Source organism: Rhinolophus ferrumequinum, chromosome 13 (assembly GCF_004115265.2).
Source record: "Rhinolophus ferrumequinum isolate MPI-CBG mRhiFer1 chromosome 13, mRhiFer1_v1.p, whole genome shotgun sequence".
Taxonomy (NCBI): Eukaryota; Metazoa; Chordata; class Mammalia; order Chiroptera; family Rhinolophidae; genus Rhinolophus; species Rhinolophus ferrumequinum.
In genome coordinates, this window is record NC_046296.1 from 54,931,962 (window position 1) to 54,950,672 (window position 18,711).

Below are 18,711 nucleotides of genomic sequence, written 5' to 3' on the forward strand. Positions count from 1 at the left end.
AGGGGTGGCATCGGGATACAGAAGGAAGATTGATATTGCCGGCACAGCTAGGACTGTTTCTTCTCTCCAACCTGCATCAAGCCACCCACTTGGGAAAAAAGAAGTTGCTGACAATTCTCGAGTCCGCCCGCCTCCGGTTTCCCCGACAAGCGGCTCAGATTCAAGAGATTGTAGATCAGTGCATTGGGTGCCAGGCTATGAGACCCAGTAGGAAAGGACCCCAACATACAGGTACGAGGGTACGGGGAAGAGCGCCGGGACGGAGTTGGGAAGTGGACTTTACTGAGGTAAAGCCTGGGAGGTATGGGTATAAGTACTTGCTAGTAATGGTTGACACATTTTCGGGCTGGGTGGAAGCCTTCCCCACGAAACGGGAGACTGCCCAAGTGGTTGCTAAGGCATTACTAGAAGAAATTATTCCCAGATATGGGGTTCCTGAGGTTTTAGGCTCCGATAACGGCCCAGCTTTCATCAGTAACGTCCTACAGGGACTAGCCCGAGCGATAGGGATCAATTGGAAGTTACATTGTGAATATAATCCCCAGAGCTCAGGGCAGGTAGAGAGAATGAATCGGACTCTAAAGGAGACCTTGTCCAAACTAGCCATCGAGACTGGCGGGGACTGGGTGACCCTCTTACCCTATGCCATCTTCCGGGTCCGGAACTCACCATATGTACATGGTTTGACACCTTTCGAAATTCTGTATGGGGCACCACCCCCCATTATTGTTCGTACTCTACCAGATCATGACCCCAATGTGGCCCCAAGTTATCTGGCCAGTTTAAAGGCCCTGCAAGGGGTCCAACATGAGATATGGCCCCTAGTGAGTTCCCTGTATGAAATTAAGGATGCCCCGAACCCGGAACATGGCATCGTTCCAGGGGATTGGGTATGGGTAAGGAGACACAGGTCCCGGACACTGGAGGAAAGATGGAAAGGTCCTTATGTAGTTATTCTGGTTACCCCCACTGCCTTAAAGGTTGACGGCATTGGGCCTTGGGTCCATCACTCTCACGTGCGCCGAGCCAGCCAGCTGGAAAAGACGCAAGCTGAGGAGTGGATCGTACGGCGACACCCTGATAACCCTCTGAAGCTGCAGCTCTCCCGACCTCGGGGAAGCGTCAAGCCCCCTGCCTCAGCTAACGATGGAATGGCTGCTAGCCCTAACTCTGCTCAACATCTGGGAGAAGAGCCACGCGGGGATTAACCCACACCAACCCCATAAGCTAACATGGACCCTAACAGATGGACAGACCCAAACAACCCTTAATAGCACCACACATACTGCCCCCGTCAATACGTGGTGGCCAGACTTGTTTTTCGACCTACGTGACATTTTCGGCACTAAACGTGGACGGCAGTATGACTACTCAGTCAGGTCCAAGCGGGCTGTAATTGACACCTCTCAAGGACATAGTGCACAAGGGTTTTGGGCCTGCCCAGGGAACCTAAGAAACAATTGGAAAACCTGTGGCGGCCCAGACCGCTACTATTGTGGTAGTTGGAGTTGTGTCACCTCCTATGACGGGCCCCGACAGTGGGACGTTAGGAACAGGGATCTAGTTAAATTCTCCTTTAGGGACCCCCACAACCGGGTACCCCAGGTACGTGCCCAGTTTAACCAAGACGTGGCACGAAGAGAGCGTGGTTGGTTATCAGGATTAACTTGGGGGTTCCAATTAGATATAGGCCGTTGGGCATGGATAGGCCCCCACCCTGGAGGTCTCCTAACTATTCGACTATCCGTCGAAACGATCAGCACTCAGGTGGGTCCAAATAAGGTACTGGCCCCTCTCGTCCCTACCAAGAACCCAGGTATATCAAGGGATAAGGACACCACAGGAGGGACTGCGGGAACCCAGCCAAAGACCTCTGTAACTCCTTCGACACCTGCTATGCAGACAACCGAAGACTCATTGCGGAAACTGGTGCGCACTGTATACGAGACCCTTAATGCCACCAGTCCTAACTTCACAACCTCCTATTGGCTGTGCTATGATGTAAAGCCCCCGTTCTATGAGGCAATAGGACTTAATACCACTTACAACACCTCTAACGGTAAGAACCCTTCTCAGTGTTCATGGGAAAATCGTAAAATTGGCTTAACCATGCAACTAGTGAGCGGCAATAGGACCTGTCTAGGGAAGGTGCCCCAGGCTAAACAAAGTTTATGTGCCTCCATAGACAGCTCCCCTAGCTGGAAAAGTGACACTAAGTGGTTAATCCCCAGAACTGATGGATGGTGGATATGTTCAAAGACTGGCCTCACCCCGTGCCTATCTACCTCGGTCTTTAATGCCGCCAATGAATTCTGTGTCCTAGTAACTGTGCTGCCCCGCATCCTCTATCACCCTGAGGAGAGTATATATTCGCATTGGGATGGTGACACAAGTACGAGAAGTAAAAGAGAGCCCATCACTGCATTAACCATTGCCACCCTGTTCAGTTTGGGAATAGCCGGAGCCGGGACCGGCATAGCTTCCCTGGCTACTCAACAATCAGGAATGACCTCCCTAAGGGCGGCCATAGATGAGGACATAGAAAGATTGGAAATCTCGATTAGTCATTTAGAGAAGTCGCTCACTTCTCTATCCGAGGTAGTACTCCAGAATAGAAGAGGACTTAATTTGTTGTTCCTCCAACAAGGGGGACTATATGCCGCGCTGGGGGAGGAATGTTGTTTTTATGCTGACCATACTGGTGTGGTAAAAGAATCCATGGCAAAGGTGAAAGAAGGGTTAGCTAAGAAAAAACGGGAAAGGGAAGCTCAGGAGAACTGGTTTGAGGCTTGGTTTAACAGATCCCCCTGGCTCACCACCTTAGTATCTACCTTAGTAGGCCCAATTATCTTGCTTGTGCTTATTCTAACCTTGGGCCCTTGCATATTAAACAAGCTTATTAATTTTGTAAAAGATCGTGTTAATACCGTCCAGCTCATGGTCCTAAGACAACAGTATGAGACAGTGCCCACCCGTGAGGACCTCTACGGCTGGCCCGTACATGAGCAAGATTCCTCATTATGAACAACACACAGGGGGGAAATGTAAGAGACTGTTAGCATGAGAACTGCTATCTTTAGGTCAGGGCTAACAGCCCCTAGCCTGAAACAACATAATTATAAAATTCCAGGATGTGGGCAGTTGCAGCATGGAGACTAGAAGTTCTGTAGCTTATCTTATACTCCTGGTCTCCTTGTCCTGTAGTAAATCTTATACCCTTTGAAGCTATGCAAGTCCTGTAGCTTATCTTATACTCCTGGTCTCCTTGTCCTGTAGTAAATCTTACACCCTTTGAAGCTATGCAAGTCCTGTAGCTTATCTTATACTCCTGGTCTCCTTGTCCTATAGTAAATCTTATACTCTTTGAAGCTATGTAAGTCCTGTAAGTTTATCTAGTACTCTCAGAAGCTATGGAAAGCCTTGAAAATGCTATATAACCCCTTGGCTTTAAGTGTTTGGGGTCCTTGTTAAAACCCGCTGCGTCAGGCAGAGACTCGGACCCCAGCTGGCTGGAAATAAACCTCGCTGTGTGACTTGCATTATTGTGCGGGTTCTCTGTCTGTCTGAGAGGGACAATTCCGGACCTTAACACCTCATGTATCCTTAATGTCTGGGACATCTTTAGCAAGACCTCCAGGAAGTCCACTCAGCACAGGAACCAGCCCTCACTTTGAAGAAAGGGATTAGGTTAAGAGAGTGGTTCCACGTGGCAGTACACCCACGTCTAGGGGAAGAGGACCTGACATTTTTCATGTAGGACTGCAAATATGAACTCACAGGCCTCTGTCCAGGCATGTCACGCTGAGATTGGCCCTGTGTAGAGAAGCAGGTGCACAGGGCTCTCTGCCAGCAGCAGAGAAGGTAATTCATCAAGTGACCTCATCGGCCTCCTCGGGGATTTGGAAAGGAAAGAACATAGAATTGCTGGCCCATGTGAGGGGACTGGAGCAGAAGTTTAGAGAAAAACAGATAGGATACGAGAGAGGCCCGAGAGATGGGGGACAGAGCTTAGGTCCTCAGCACAGAGCTCTTAGGGCTCTGCTGTCCCCCTCCAGCCCACGTGTTGTAAGACGAGTGATTTTCTACTGCAGTCTGACTCTAGATCTGAGCTTGACACCACAGACAATCAGGCCTGGAAGGGACCAAGGTTAGTCCACAAATGCCCCTCCCTGCCACCGGTCAGAAAAGGAAACTGAGGCCCAGGGGGGAGGTGCCAGCCCAGGCTCTAAGGCCATCCAGCAACAGAGCTGGGGCTGGAACCCAGGTCAGCTACCATCCCACTGCTCTTTCCTCCACTCTTATTCTGCTGTGGACCTGAGGGGGCTGCAAACCAATTCCTGGGAGGGGCGTGGACTTGGGGCCTTCTCTGGCTTCCCTGCTCTGCCCCCATCCAGACTGGCCCCAGGCTGTTGCACTAATGCACGCATTAGCTTAGTGAATAAAAGCAGTCTCAAGGGTCTCTTCATAAGGCCCCTTTGGCTGCAATAAAGCAAATTAAAACCCCATTCAAAGGTCAATTGAAATTGCTTTCAGTCCAATTCTTTGCACAAATTGATTCCTCTTTGCCCTTGGGGTCAAACTGAAGGTCAGCGAAGTGGCCCAGCTGCAGAGCTGAATGGGGAGCTAGATGAAAGGGGCCATTGCTGTGTGTGTATTGCAGTGGGACCCACCCCCTTTCCCTGGGTCATCTGGGGTGCCAGGACCTTCTCCTCTTCTGTGCTCCAGGCTTCAGGGTTTTGTTTTGGAGACTAGCTCTATATCTCTCCCCTCCCCACCTCCATCAGGCTCCCCTTGGAGGAATTCTTAGTATTTTTATCGATAAGAATCTAATGGTAGTTAGGATTTCTCATACCGGCTCATGAGTCCTGCAGGAATCACCTTAAGCATGGTGAAATGGGGCTTTGAATGTCCTCAGAGAAACTCAGAGAAGTTAAGTAACTTGCCCAATGTTGCAAAGCTCATGGTTTCCTCCTCCAAACCTAGGAGCCCCTCAGCCTTTTCTCAATGGCACCACCCACTGTCCAGCTGCTCAAATCAGAAATCTGATACCATCTTTAAACCCTCCCTTTGCTTCACTCCATTATCTGCTCCAAGTTCTAGTGACAAGGACTCCCAAAAAGAGGCTGTGGGTTGCTTGTCCTCTGATTATTTTCCCAGCCAGCAGCGAGAGCCATCTTTTAAAGGAATTCTACTGGATTCCGTCACTCTCTTGCTTAAAACCCAGCGGTGGTTTCCCTCTGTGAGTGAAGAAGGGTGGGCGAAAATGGAGCTGAGATTTCTTCCTGCTCATCCCTCCCTCTGAACCACAAGGCTTGAGTTAGTGCTTGTTCCAGCACAGTTGACCAAATGCAGGCAGATGGCAGCCTCATCCAGCTTGTCCCTAAGTCTTCTTTTCTCCCAGTGAACTGTCCTCCATTGCCCAGCCCCAGTGCCGGACTGGCTCAGGGCCAGGCTACCCTCCTTGTGCCCCTCCTCCCATGCTGGGCTCTCAGCCCTCCATCCCTGTTGCTGTCCTCCCAGCCCTTCATTTTTCCCTGCGGAGGCCACCTCTACACCTGTCGCTGTAACGCACTCACACCCTGGTGACATCGCTTTTCCAATTAAACTCTCAAAGGTGTAAAGCAGGGATGACGAGAGCGGCCTGGCCCTGGGCCTGCAGCCAGGTGTAGGGGCATCGCCCAGCCCCAGGAATCTTCACACTCAAGGTCTCCAAATGAACTCATCATCTACCCTGACCAGTGACCTGAGGCTGCTCCTGTCTCCTTCCTTCTTTCCTTCCCTCCCTCCCTCCCTCCTTCCCTTCTTTCCTTCCTTCCGCTCTAGGCTGGGCTGTCTCGGGGCCAGCACTTCCATAATAATAAGGATACGGGCTAGCACTCTACACGGCTAACTACAGACCTGCCCTCCTCTAAGATCTGTACAGGTATTACATGATTTCATCCACATGGCAGCCCCATGGGTTGGTGCAATCATTTCCCTCATTTCACAGATGGAACAACTAAGAACAGAGAAGTTGTGAGTTTGCTTAGTCACACAGCTAGGCCGTGGTCGAGCAGAGTTAGGGCCAGGCAATCTGGCCCCAGAGCTGCGCTCTTCACCTCAACACCAACACCACGTTGCACCCTCCACACAGACACCTTAACCTCAGACATGGGAATGTCCGTGACTCCTTCCCCACACCGATGTCCCCTCTTTAGTATTTCACAAGCCTGCCTCTGTCTCACCTTCGCGTCACTGCTCCCCCTCCTGGCGGGGCTGGCTTCCGGGTCCGTGGCAGAGCGCCGGGCTTCCCATCATTCCCCGCTATCCAGGCCCCGTGGTCCTCTGATCAGCCTCCTTACCGCTACTCCAACTCAATCCCTCAAGGGTCCCCTACCTCTTCCCCTCTTGCCTCTGACTGTTTCCAGCCTTTTCCCTCTTTCCCTTCACCACGTGCACCCAGCATTCCAAGAATATAACAGAGTTTCTCCTATTATACCGCATGCTGTTCCCTCCGCCTGGAGTGCCTTTCCTGTCTTCATCCTGGTGACCTATTGTATCACCGCTCAGCCCAACTCAGCACCCCCTTCTCTGGGGAGTGCTTGCTGACCACTCATCCCCTTGACACGCAGGGCAAATCGCGTCCAGATGCGTGTTGGGAGGCCTGAGCCTAGGTGGCAGAAGTCTGTTCCTCTAAAACTGCCATGCTGAAGAGAGCACATGGCAAGGCTGCACAGAGATACAGACAGGTGTCTGAGGAGGCCCAGCTGTTTAAGTCTTCTCAGTCCAGGAACCAGTCATGTGAGTGAATGGCTTCAGGTAATTATCACCTCAGCCTTTGAGCTGCCCAAGCTGATGCCGAGTGAGGCAGAGACAGGCTGGCTTTGCCAGACTCCAGATTCTGCTCAAAAACCCCGGAACTGCAGATTCATGCTCAAAATGAATATTGTTCTTTCAACCCATTAAGTTTGGGAGGTGGTCTGTGATATAGCATTGGATAACCAAAACAACTGTTATCACACTTTGATACCTTTTCATCTTTATCTCTATTTGTATCTCCATTGCTAGCTATATTTATATCTATATCTTATCATACTTCACTTAACCACATGTAGCCATAATTTTATTATGTCTAGAAGTAAATATTGACGTTATTATTTTGAATGGCTGTGGAGTAGTTCCTTGTATGGCTTTACCATAATTTTTTATAATTATACCCTACTATAGGTATTTAGTTTAATTTCACTTTATCGCTACTATAAACAATATTGAATGAGTAGTCTTGAACAGCATTTAGTGTGGTAATGTCCCCTGGATAATTCCCAGGAAATGCTGGGTTAAAAGGTAAAGACTTTGGTACAGGCAGGAGTCCATCGCCCTCCCACGGGTTATCCTGTAAGTTCACCTGTGTCTGCATCTTCCCCGACCCTCCATCCCTGTTACAGACGAGGAAGGCCCTCCACTGTTTGTAGGCCAGGTTCTTCCTCTGGATCCCATCTCGCTTATTTAAAGCTTGGATTACTTGGTTTTTTCCCCCCACTCTTATCTGCAACATCAATTTCCCCCTCTCTGCTCAATCATTCCCGTTAGCGTGCAGCCATGCTCTAGTACCTGTCTGACCCTATGTTACTCTCCCCCACTGCCCCAATCCACCATTAGATTTCCAGAAAGAGTTGTTTTTATGCCAGGACCAAAGGGTAAAGTAGTAAATCCACAAAAATAATGGGGAGATTTTAAAAACATACTTTAATTAGTAACTAATGGAATAAGATGGCAAATAATCAGGAAGGATACAGGTATAGAAAGGATATAGAATATTTGAGCAACCATAGAATACATATTCTTTTGAAGTGAACATGAATCAAACATTAATCAAAATGGACCACATGCTCATCCATTAAGCAGCTTCCCCTCCCACCCCCTCCTGCCACACACACAAAGGACTGAAATCAAATAGAGCAGATTCTCTGACCACAGGAAAATTAGGCCAAAAATTAGTTTCAAAACATAACTAGACAACCGCCAATGTTTGGAAGTTAAACAGAACAGTCTCAATAACCCCTAGGTCAATCAAGACATCTCAATGAAAACAAGAAGATATGTTAAACTAAATGGTAATAAAAATATGACATATCAAAACTTGTGGGATACAACTAAAGCCATACTTAGAAAGCAACTTACATATGTCTAAAAGAATAAAGGTTAAATATCAGTTATCTAAGCAAAAGCATTTATTTAGTGTCCAACTTGGGAGGTAGAAAAAGAAGAACTAGTGAGAAATTAGAAGGCAAGAAATAACAACAGTTGAAATTTCAGAAATAGAAAAAAGTGTCATGCAATAGAGAAAATCAACAAAACAAAATTGATTCTTTAAAAACACTAATAAAATTGATAAACTCCTAAGAAAACTAATCAAGAAAAAAGAGAGAGGACATAAATTACCAATATCAGAGATAAGAGGGGACCACAACTCCAGATTTCACTGATGTTAAAAAGAAGACAAAATAAAAAATTTTAAGTCAATAAATTTAAAGATTTAGATGAAGTGGACAAATTCCTAGAAATATGTATCTTATTAAAATAAAACTGACACAAGAAGAAGCAGACAATTGAATAGGGCTATTTAAGTAATTGAATCTGAAATTTAAAACAGTTCAATAAACAAACAATCTTAAAGACCTAGATGGCATCACTGATGGATCATCCCAAACATTTGAGGAAGAGATCAACACTATTGTACACAAATTCTTCTGCTGAACTATAAAAAAAATGGGGTGGGGATTTCCAACTTATTTTATAAAGACAGTATAACTTTAATACCAAAATCTGAGAAGAATTCTACAAAAAAGGAAAATTACAGGCCAATCTCATAAACATGGATGTGAACATCTTAAATAAAATATTAGCAATTTGAACCCAGTGCTATATAAAGATAACACGTCATAATGAAATAGGGCTCAATCCAGGAATGTGTGGTAGGTGTAAACTAAAAATCGACAGTGTAATTGATCACAAGATCAGAAAAAAGGGGAAAATCATATTATCGTCTCAGACGATTAGGCTTTCAAAGAGGACCTAGTGACACAAGGAAGTGAGGGCAGCGCTCATTGCTTTCTGGTGACATCAGCTGAGGTGGGAACAGCAACCTTCCTGTTCTTTTTATTCTGAGGATGGAAGTGACATCTCTGTCCAATGCCCATGGTGTTGACAGTACCACTTGTGGCCTCCTGTTCCCAGTAGTAATCTGGTTTTCTTTCTCATAGGATCCAATCAGCAGCCAGATTTTGGCCATGATTCCAGCCACCTTTTGTCCCTGCCCATTTTGAAATCTTGGTTCCCCAGCCTGCCCAGTGATTCTAAATGTGTTTCAATGGCCTTTCCATTCTGTTGCATGTAATTAAGAACTCAGCTGACAAAGGAAGACAGAAGCTGGGTCAATCTGAACTTATTCTGGTCTGGCTTTTCTGCTACTGCCAGCTGCCTCTTGAAGTTATAAAAATAATACAAAGGAAAATAAGATAAAATCACAATATGATTTAGAGGCTCACAAGCCTGGAGGTAGTGGGGGTAGGACTGTAGAAGAGGGAAGACTGAGTGGAAATTTTCCCCAGCAATGAAGACTACGTGTACAGATGAGATGGGAATGCAGTTCTCTGGAGAAGAGAGAAAGCCATGTTTTACGTCACAAGTAGGACAAGTGGCCAAGGAGGGCTTCAGAGAATAGGTGATGATGGATGAGCTGGATCTTAATGCAAGACTTCAATTTTCCTGGGTGGATGGAGAGAGGAAGGGTGTTTTAGTTGGGGGGATAGCATGGACAAAGAGATGGAGGCTTGAGAAAATTGTGTTCATGGGAAAGGGAATGTTGTGGGTGGTGCAAGTGCCAGGATGCAGGATGGAGAGGTGGACGATGGCCTGGGAAAGAAGCCAAGACCAAGGGGTAAACCGCCTCGTTTACTGGTGAGGAGCTTGGATCTTTCCCATGGCCCAAAAGGAAAGGATTGCTGAACACAAGGCAAATGTCACTAATCAGACATTCTCAAGGAAGGGTTGGAGTCCAAAAGGGCATCTGGTTGTGAATAACGATAGTTCCTTGATTTGAAATCAAGCACCTTGAATTCAAATCAAGCACCTTGATTTGAAGTACAGGTGATTTTCAGTACTTCCACCCCTGTAACTCCTCACAATTTACTTTTGCTTTTTTTTTTTTTTTTTTTTTTAAAGGAGGACGCAGCTCACAGTGGCTCATGCGGGGATCTAACCAGCAACCTTGGTGTTATTAGCACCACACTCTAACCAACTGAGCTATCCCGCCACCCCTGATTTTGCTTTTTTACTCCAGTTAAGGAAGAGTATCTTCCACTTGCAGGTTTGAGTGCTGTCTTCTCCTCCCTGGCCTGACATTTGGGATTGGAGCCAACCCAGACCTCCAAGGCCAGTCTTGGAGAAGATTGAGACCACTCTGCCAGTTCATGGCCATGGGAAGGGCTCAGATATCACAAAGAAAGTACTTCAGCTACTCTTCACAGAGCACTCCTCCCCACCCCCCCATTAATAGTCTAAAGTTAATAGCATTCTCTTGGGGTTTGTGGCACAGGAGAGAACCTACCTGGGCTAGTTCCTTGGGGAGTATGTGGGGGTGGGGGCAGTGCCACTCACCTTCACACCCCAAGAAGGCAATCTGTCTTGGGTCTCAGGTGTGTGACTCCTGACCTTCTCTGCCCCAGGCCCCTGCCTTCCACCCCCTCTCCGGGCCCCTACCCGAAACAGAGGGATTGTGATTCATGGTGACATCTTCACACCAGTTACCAAACTTTGGGGAAATCTGAGGTATTACGGAAGTCCTCCCTTTGCGGTGATATTTACCTGCAAATGCAAACGAGGTCAATGCCAGCCCAAACACGCACACAAGTAATTTTACCCTCTACTCAACGACCTCAGAGGGCGCACCAGGCCCACCCTACACCGGAGTGCTAAGCCGCCTGGTTGTCTCAGCTGGAGACCTGACACCGTCCTTAATTAAGTTGTTTCCTGAGGGCTGCCAGCTGTGCCTTTCTGCGGGACAGTGTTAATTCCAGCCTCGGAGGGCAGAGATCCAGCCCCCTTTCCGGGCACGTCTGTCCTTGCGCTCAGCCCCTACCTGGAAACCCCCCCTCCTGCGCTCCATGGCCCCCCTTCCTATGGACGGGGGAATTGCTTGTCACGCTGCCCGGGAAGTTCACGTCCAGCGCCCACTCTGGCGACGTATATAAGGACCTAGGACAGCGACCGGGACCAGGCGGCGGCGAAACAGGAGAAAGAAGGGAAGAAAAGTGAAGGACGGACAGAAGCCGCCGAGCATCCTCCCTTCCGGGCAGCGGGAGTCGCCCAGACAGCAGCCTCCCCACGACAGGTAAGGGTGCAGCGGCGCGGAACCTCGCTTTTACCCCGGGACACCCTGCCCCGGGAACGCGGGAAGCTGTCGCCCGGCTCCAGTCGCCAACCTGAGGCGCCTTTGGCTCGGCGCAGTCCGGAGTCCTTTGAAAACTTTCTGCACTGAATGTGGTGTGGGAAGTCACCGGCAGCAGAGCCGCGAGGGCCAGCTCCGGACGGTGGGTGAAACGGCTGCGACGCTGAGCGGTGTCTTTCAGGAGCTGGCGGCCGCGTTTTCCCCCCGGGGAGTGGACCCCTGAGAGTCCTACCCCGTTCTGGGGAGATCTCAGGAGAGCCCGGGCTCTTGGCTCCTCTTCCTCCCGATTTTCTGGGTAGGTGTCACTTAAAAGATACCATATACTCTAGCGCAAATTAACGTTGGAAATGGGAGCAGGAGAGAAAGGGCTAAAAGCCACAATCAGCTCCTTGCATCCTAGACATTTTTTATTTTTTTATTTTTTTTTATTCAGACTCCCAAATCCTCTTTTTTCTGCTCACTTTAGCGCACCCGACGTGCCTGCGCTACGATGATTCGGGTCTCCTCTAGGGGATCCAGCTGGGGTTAAAAGAGGTGGCCCGGGCGGGAACTATCCGAGGTCCTGAACCACCCTGCCTGTCCCCTCAATAGGACCGCAGAGTGGACCTTCTTTCTATCCCGCAGACCCTAGATTGCAGGGTGGAAGCAGCCATTTGAAGTGGCGGAGGCTCAGTCAAGGGGGGTTTCCAGCGAAGGAGAGGGAGTCTTCAAGGCATTTGGATCCCCCAAATTCTTCGCGTATAAATGGGGGAGGTGGTGGTTCTCACAGAATGACTGGAAGGAGTCGAGGAAAGTAAAAGTGTGCATTTGTTTTGTCAGTTGTTAAGATATGTCCAGTTTATGGCTTATTTAATGACTTAATCCTTCCACACTTTTGTTTTAGGACTCCATGCATGTGTATCATGCTGCAAGGACAAAATTCTGCACCCCTGCTCTTCTAATCTTTACAGAAGGGCATTGCCACTGTGCAATTTTACAGTAGCACACAAAATATTTTGTTTAGCTCACAGAGAATTCACCTACACATATGAAGTTCTAACAAGTGTAGTTCTATCATAAAGCTAATGCCAAAATTAACAAAGTACAGATTTCTATTTAGTTTTCCAAGGCTTTCAATGATTGGATTATAACCCTCTCCCTACTTACAAAAAGTACAATATTTGACATCTCCCCATTACTATATTGCTTTTTAAAAATGGCATAAGGCAATATTTATTCAGTGTAGAAAAATAGAGACTACATACAAGCAAAAAGAAAACATGTTGCTTTCAGGAAACAATCTTTTTAGCAGTAGAATGGAGCTCTGAGAGGATGGGGAGTGATAAAATTACCACGTGTACAACATAGCTAGTGGGGCAAAAGGTAAGGAAATGCTCTCAAGGGGCTTTTCAGGGAGGCTTTAAATCATGAGGTAGGTTTTTAGAAAGTGGAAATCATTTCAGAACGACAATTTTGAGGAGACTTGAAATACAGTTGAGGGACTATCAGACCTGTATGATTTTACTTCTTTCTCTACCGATGTGTTCTTTTACCCTTGCCCACAGTGATATATAACTACCGTTTTCCTGTTTCTCTTGTAAATCTGGGCATTTTTCTGACCCAAATGTACTGTGTGGTCTCAGGGCTTTAGTATAAATTGCCTTGTCCAGCAAGTTCAGGCTTCATACTTGAACTGGAGAATTAAAAGGCTACAACAGTAGCATCTTGTCCCTGGTCAGGACTGGCCATCAAGGTGGACCAATGCTCTCCCAGTTGCCCCTTCAGCCTGATATGCTGAAGGGCCAGCTCACTGGCTGCCAACGCCATCTAATGGCTGCTCTGAAAACACTCAGGTGGTTCCTGGCCGCCATTCAGAAGGGAGCCCTGAGCTGGCTCAGCTTTTGGGGAAAGGAGTGGGGGTGGGGCAGAGAGAAGGAAGTGGCTTCCTGAAGTAGACAATGAAAGCCAGAGAGAACTTTCACTTCCAAAGCTTTCCCTATAAAATAAATTTTGCCCACGCCTCCACTAATGAGAGATTTCTTTCAGGCAAACTTATTTTAAAATGCAAATGTGCATTAGGAGAGACAAACAATTAGTTATCCTCACCTTAATGTGAATTACTTTTCTCATCTAATTAGGTTTCTTTCTAACAGCTGGGTTGAGAAGATCTTCTGAAATCCAAAATGATTGTGGGGTTGGTGGTGAGAATTTGGGGTCACTCCAGGGGGCTGGCCTGGGTGAAGGGGTACATGGCAGCATGAAACCTAGAGGGCTGGTGAAAGGGTTGGGCATGGGGGACAAAAGGCAGCATCAGGAAGCCTTGGTGCTCCCCTCTTTACTGCATCCTGACCTTTTGAACTCAATATCTGCCCAGAGGTTCTTCCTGACGTGGGAGGTCATTCCCTTCTGCTATGTGTGTCCATCTCCTTCCCTTCTACACTGACAGCATCTTTAATCCAACTATTTCAGAGAAACTCAGAGAAACTTAGAGAACAAGTGATCTGACATCTAATGTGTTCAGAAGATGAGTCAGTTTTCAAAGAATGGGGGTCTGCTTTAAAAATAAGTCTCTCCAAAGATGCAGTGCTCTGGGAATAGTGACCACCTGAGTGACTTGTGTACAGGGCATCAAAATGGGTTGGCTAAGGTTTTGGCTAAATTGGCCAGAGGTTTTATTTGCTTCTATGTAAACCAACTATTCATAGGAAATAGTTTCTGAGGAGTGGTAGGATCGTGGTGCGGAGGAGGGGAAAAGACCATCTTGAGCAGGAGTTTCAGGGTCCTGTCTTTCCCAAGTTTCTCTTTGGATCTGGAGTGTCAGAATTATAGCTTCATGAAGGTGGTGACGTAGGAAAGTTCTGTGTTGGAAACAGGAGAACTTAGCCTTAACCTTGTCATGAATACCCAAGTTATTCTCTCTCTCTGGGCCTCAGCTTCCCCATCTCTCAAATAGAGGCTGGACCAAATGACCTCCAAAAGAGCTTCCAGCCCTAACCTCCTTTAGGGTCTGATTTTAACAGGAGATAAAGGAGAACTTGCACACGCTTTGCCCAGGTCCCACTTCCCTCCTCTCTACCACAATTTGTCCCACCACCCTGCACACCAAGCTTCTTGAACTGCTCCTGTCCTCAAAAAGCCTTGCACTCCACAAGCGATTGTGTTGTTTATGTTGGCTCCTGGTCTTTCCTGGTGAGTGGCCAACATTGTTCTGCTCCTTGCAGGGGTCCCACCAATCTTGTTTTCCTCTGCAGAGCCTCAGCCTGCCTGGAAGATGAGGAGATCGTGCGGTGGTCGTTCGGTGGCCCTGCTGCTGGCCTTGCTGCTTCAGGCCTCCGTGGAAGTGCGTGGCTGGTGCCTGGAGAGCAGCCAGTGTCAGGACCTCACCACGGAAAGTAACCTGCTGGTACGTGGGCTGTGGCCATCATCTTCATCTGGGCATCAGGTGGAACTGGGACTGGGGCTGGGACATTGCGAAAGGAAAAGGTATGGGGAAGGGGAAATTCATTCCGAGATATGGGTAACTCAGCCCAGGGCAGGAACAGACCCCCTGGGATGAAGTCAGCATTAGGTCAAGAAGGGGAGGAAGCAGCTTCAGGGAGATGGGCCTGATCTGCAATTTCTGCTTGATTATCTTTACTTCCTGTCTTTTTGTATGGAGATCCCACTCCATTTAAGCTATTCAGAGATAGAACCATTAAAATAATACTGATACGAATAATAGTAATAACAATAGTTGCTTCTCATTGGAACCTACATTTTCAATCCTTTAGCTCCCCCATTATTCCTTTAAAAATAACCTCCTGTCATTTGCTATTTTCATTCCATTTTTCTTCCCTTTCTGTCTACCACCAGTTACAAAGCCAGCTAGGTTGTACCGCAAATCATCTCTAGAGGGAGAAGGAAAACTCAGGTGCCATTTTCCTCTAACTGGTTCAAAATGTCTCATGGTGCTGTTTCTGGAGGACTGACCTTCTGCAATCTTTCCAGAAGCATGTAAAGGAAAGGTCCTTTGTGCCAGGTCCTTTGTGCCAGGCTGGGACTCCCTCCAGGTCACCACAAAGTGTGTGTGTGTGTGTGTGTGTGGCATAGATGAGAAGTGATAGCAAGTCAAGGACTACAACACACACCGCTGGTGTCAGTGACTGAGTTTCATCTTGCTGCCTGGTGAGGGTGAAATAATTCACTACATTCTGTGTGTTTTGTCAATGGAGAAGCTGAGTTAAGATAATAGAGAGACTTTCTCAAAAACACGGAGAAGGTTGCATGTGGAATATAAAATAGAAACAAAGAGCCCAGGGAATTCTGAGGGTTCTATTCAGAGAGACCCAAGAGACTCTAGATTGGAGACACCCACTGCACAGCCTCCCCTGTTGGGAGCTCACGAGGAAAGGAGCACTGGCCATGGCCCACGGTTTCTAGGCCCAGTTCTGTGAATGAGCTGTGGAAACTTGCCAAGGTCCTTTTTCCTCTCTGAGCCTCCTGTTCCATGTGTCCAGGGGAGAGGAGTATAAGATAGTTTTTACTTTCCCCTGTTAATATTCTGCAGTGTTATAATTTTAAATCCCTGGAGTATGACATTCCCAACTCAACAGAGTGGATGGGATCCGTCTGTTTCCGCCTTTGCAGTCCTTAGTAAGTGAAAACTCAAGGTTGCAGCCTATAGGTCATTTTCCTAAGCAAATGTGTACTACAGTTGAATTGTCTAGTTAGAGACAGCAGAGACACAGGCTCCAGGATGCATGCAATGGAAATAATCCTGGCTTCCCCCCACCACCACCCCACCAGTCAGAATGAGGTGAGAGGGAAGTGAACCACTCCCTCCCAATGCTCACTGATCGGGGAAAGTACAGGATCAGCTCAGAAGACTTGGAAGTGCCAAAGTGCCAGATAGGTGTGGGAAAGAAAGTTCGGAAGCATGGTACTGGGAGGTGGCTGGGTGGAGCATGAGGTAGGCTTGCAGATCACTGGGGTAAGGTTGAGGCATTATTGAAAACACAGGCTCTACCAGGCAGACTTCTAGTTCTCCCACCTGGGGAGAATCTCCAACCAAGCGGTTCAGCCAATGCCCCACCCAGACTCCAATTGAACCATATTTATTTATTCAGTTTTCATGAAGTGTCAACAACTAGCACCCACCTGCCATGGGTTGCTTAATTCCTTATATGAGGCATATGACGGTCAGTTGTTGACTCTACTCACAAAATGTGTGGTGCAAGAAAATCAACTAGGGAATGGGCTGTTTGTTGTAGTTCCCAGGCAGATGTACGAAGGGGTACAGGGGACAAAAGAGGCGATGCTTAAGCTCGCTCTCAGATGTCCCTGGTTGCCAAGAGGACGGGTGGCCTCGGCAGGGAAGCCCCTGCAGCAGAGGCCCTAGTTCCGGGCCTCACACGTGGTGGAGGCGTGGAGGGCGCAGGCGCCGCGCAGGGCGCGCCGAGGCCGGGTCGGGCCGGGGTGGGTGGGCGTGGGGGCTGCAGGCAGCGGGCGGCGCTCACGCAACCCGCTCTCCCGCAGGCCTGCATCCGCGCCTGCAAGCCCGACCTCTCCGCCGAGACACCCGTGTTCCCAGGCAACGGCGACGAGCAGCTGACCGAGAATCCCCGGAAGTACGTCATGGGCCACTTCCGCTGGGACCGCTTCGGCGACCGAAACGGCAGCAGCAGCGGCGGCGGCGCGGGCCAGAAGCGCGAGGAGGAGGTGGCGGTGGGCGAAGGCGGCGGCGGCGCCGGGGCCCGCGGCGATGGCGCGGAGCCGGGCCTGCGCGAGGGCAAGCGCTCCTACTCCATGGAGCACTTCCGCTGGGGCAAGCCGGTGGGCATGAAGCGGCGCCGGGTGAAGGTGTACCGCAACGGCGCCGAGGACAAGTCGGCCGAGGACAACTCGGCGGAGGACGAGTCGGCCGAGGACGAGTCGGCCGAGGCCTTCCCCCTGGAATTCAAGAGGGAACTGGCTGGGGAGCGGCCCGAGCCGGCGCTCAGCCCCGAGGGCCCGGCCGGGGGCGTGATGGCCCGGGCCGACCGGGAGTACCGCCTGGTAGCGGAGGCGGAGGCCGAGATCGTGGCGAAGGACGACGGGCCCTATAAAATGGAGCACTTCCGCTGGGGCAGCCCGCCCAAGTACAAGCGCTATGGAGGCTTCATGACCTCCGAGAAGAGCCAGACGCCCCTGGTGACGCTGTTCAAAAACGCCATCATCAGGAACGCCCACAAGAAGGGCCAGTGAGGGGCAAAGGGCTTCTACCCTCGGGAAGTCGACCCCAAAGCCCCCTCTCCTTGCCTGCCTGCTGCCTCCCAGCTGGGGTGTGCCCCTCGCTCAGGCACTGGGAGCGGCAGGTAGCAGTCTGTTACAGCTGCCTGTAGTTAGGAAATAAATAAAACCTTTCAAGTTCCACAGCTGCCTCTGACTTTGTCGACTGGGTGAATAAAATTAAAAATACATATCCAGTAAATAAAGAGCAGCATACAGTGGAGGAGAGGCCTAATGGTTTCCACGTAACCAAGCGGCGAAATCAAAAGAAAATGATGGCGGGTGGAAATCAAAAGAAAATGTACTTCTCTACCCTCTGAATAAATGGGCCTTCAAGGGGCCAAATAGTTTTAGTGATGGCTCAGGGTGGCTACGTTTCCCACCCTCTGCTGGGTAGGGAAAGACGGCTCAGCTAGAATTTGCATCAAAAGGCTGGATTCCCACAAGAGTGACCCTGGCCGCTGTCCAAGTCCAAGAGCCAGCCAGACATTGATGAAGCCCAATGCAACTGGAAGGGCTCTCTGGGCTGTAAGGTGGGAAGCTGTGGTAATGCCCCCCGGGATCTAGCTATCTGTATGACCTTAGGCAAGTCTCTGAACTTCACCAAGATTTAGTTCATCTTCCCCTATTTTCTTAGTTTGTGGGCGATTGTGTGGATTAATGAGAAAATGGATGTGATCATTTTATCACTGAGAAGCTAAGTGTGAGAGATCAGGGTTGGTATCAATTCAAATTGACAGTCCTAGATACTCACAAACATTCTCAGACACATGGTCTCATCCACATAGATGCGCACCCATTGAGACATTTCTGTAAATAAAACACCACATACACAGATGCTTCTTCCCGTTTCGCAGGCTCAGGCCTTGAGATCTCTATCTTGCATTCCCTGGCTCAGGAGCCACAAGTCTCCCCATCCCAATTTCCCATCATTTCCAAACTATAGGCCATGGTGTGCGGGGCCCTTGTCAATGAAGTTCACTTTCCTTACCAAACACCATGTCCCATGTCCCCGCCTACTGATCTTCTCACTTCGCCCATCCTTCACGCGCTGCCTG

At 48.9% G+C, this 18,711-nt stretch overlaps 1 protein-coding gene across 1 annotated transcript; it reads left to right on the forward strand.

Annotated features, from left to right (window-relative positions):
• The first annotated feature begins 11,216 nt into the window (after positions 1 to 11,216).
• On the forward strand, positions 11,217 to 17,797 carry POMC (proopiomelanocortin). The gene is made up of 3 exons (XM_033124953.1): positions 11,217 to 11,371; positions 14,659 to 14,810; positions 16,922 to 17,797. Exons 2-3 carry the CDS (start codon positions 14,679 to 14,681, stop codon positions 17,627 to 17,629), a joined length of 840 nt encoding a protein of 279 aa, XP_032980844.1. The 5' UTR covers positions 11,217 to 11,371; positions 14,659 to 14,678; the 3' UTR covers positions 17,630 to 17,797.
• The last annotated feature ends 914 nt before the right edge of the window (positions 17,798 to 18,711 follow it).

Bases quoted from the DNA above. Each gene is read 5' to 3' on its own strand.
- POMC (XM_033124953.1), top strand. From the start codon at position 14,679: ATGAGGAGATCGTGCGGTGGTCGTTCGGTGGCCCTGCTGCTGGCCTTG. The intron at 14,811-16,921 runs GTACGTGGGCTG...GCTCTCCCGCAG, and splicing joins CCACGGAAAGTAACCTGCTG to GCCTGCATCCGCGCCTGCAA.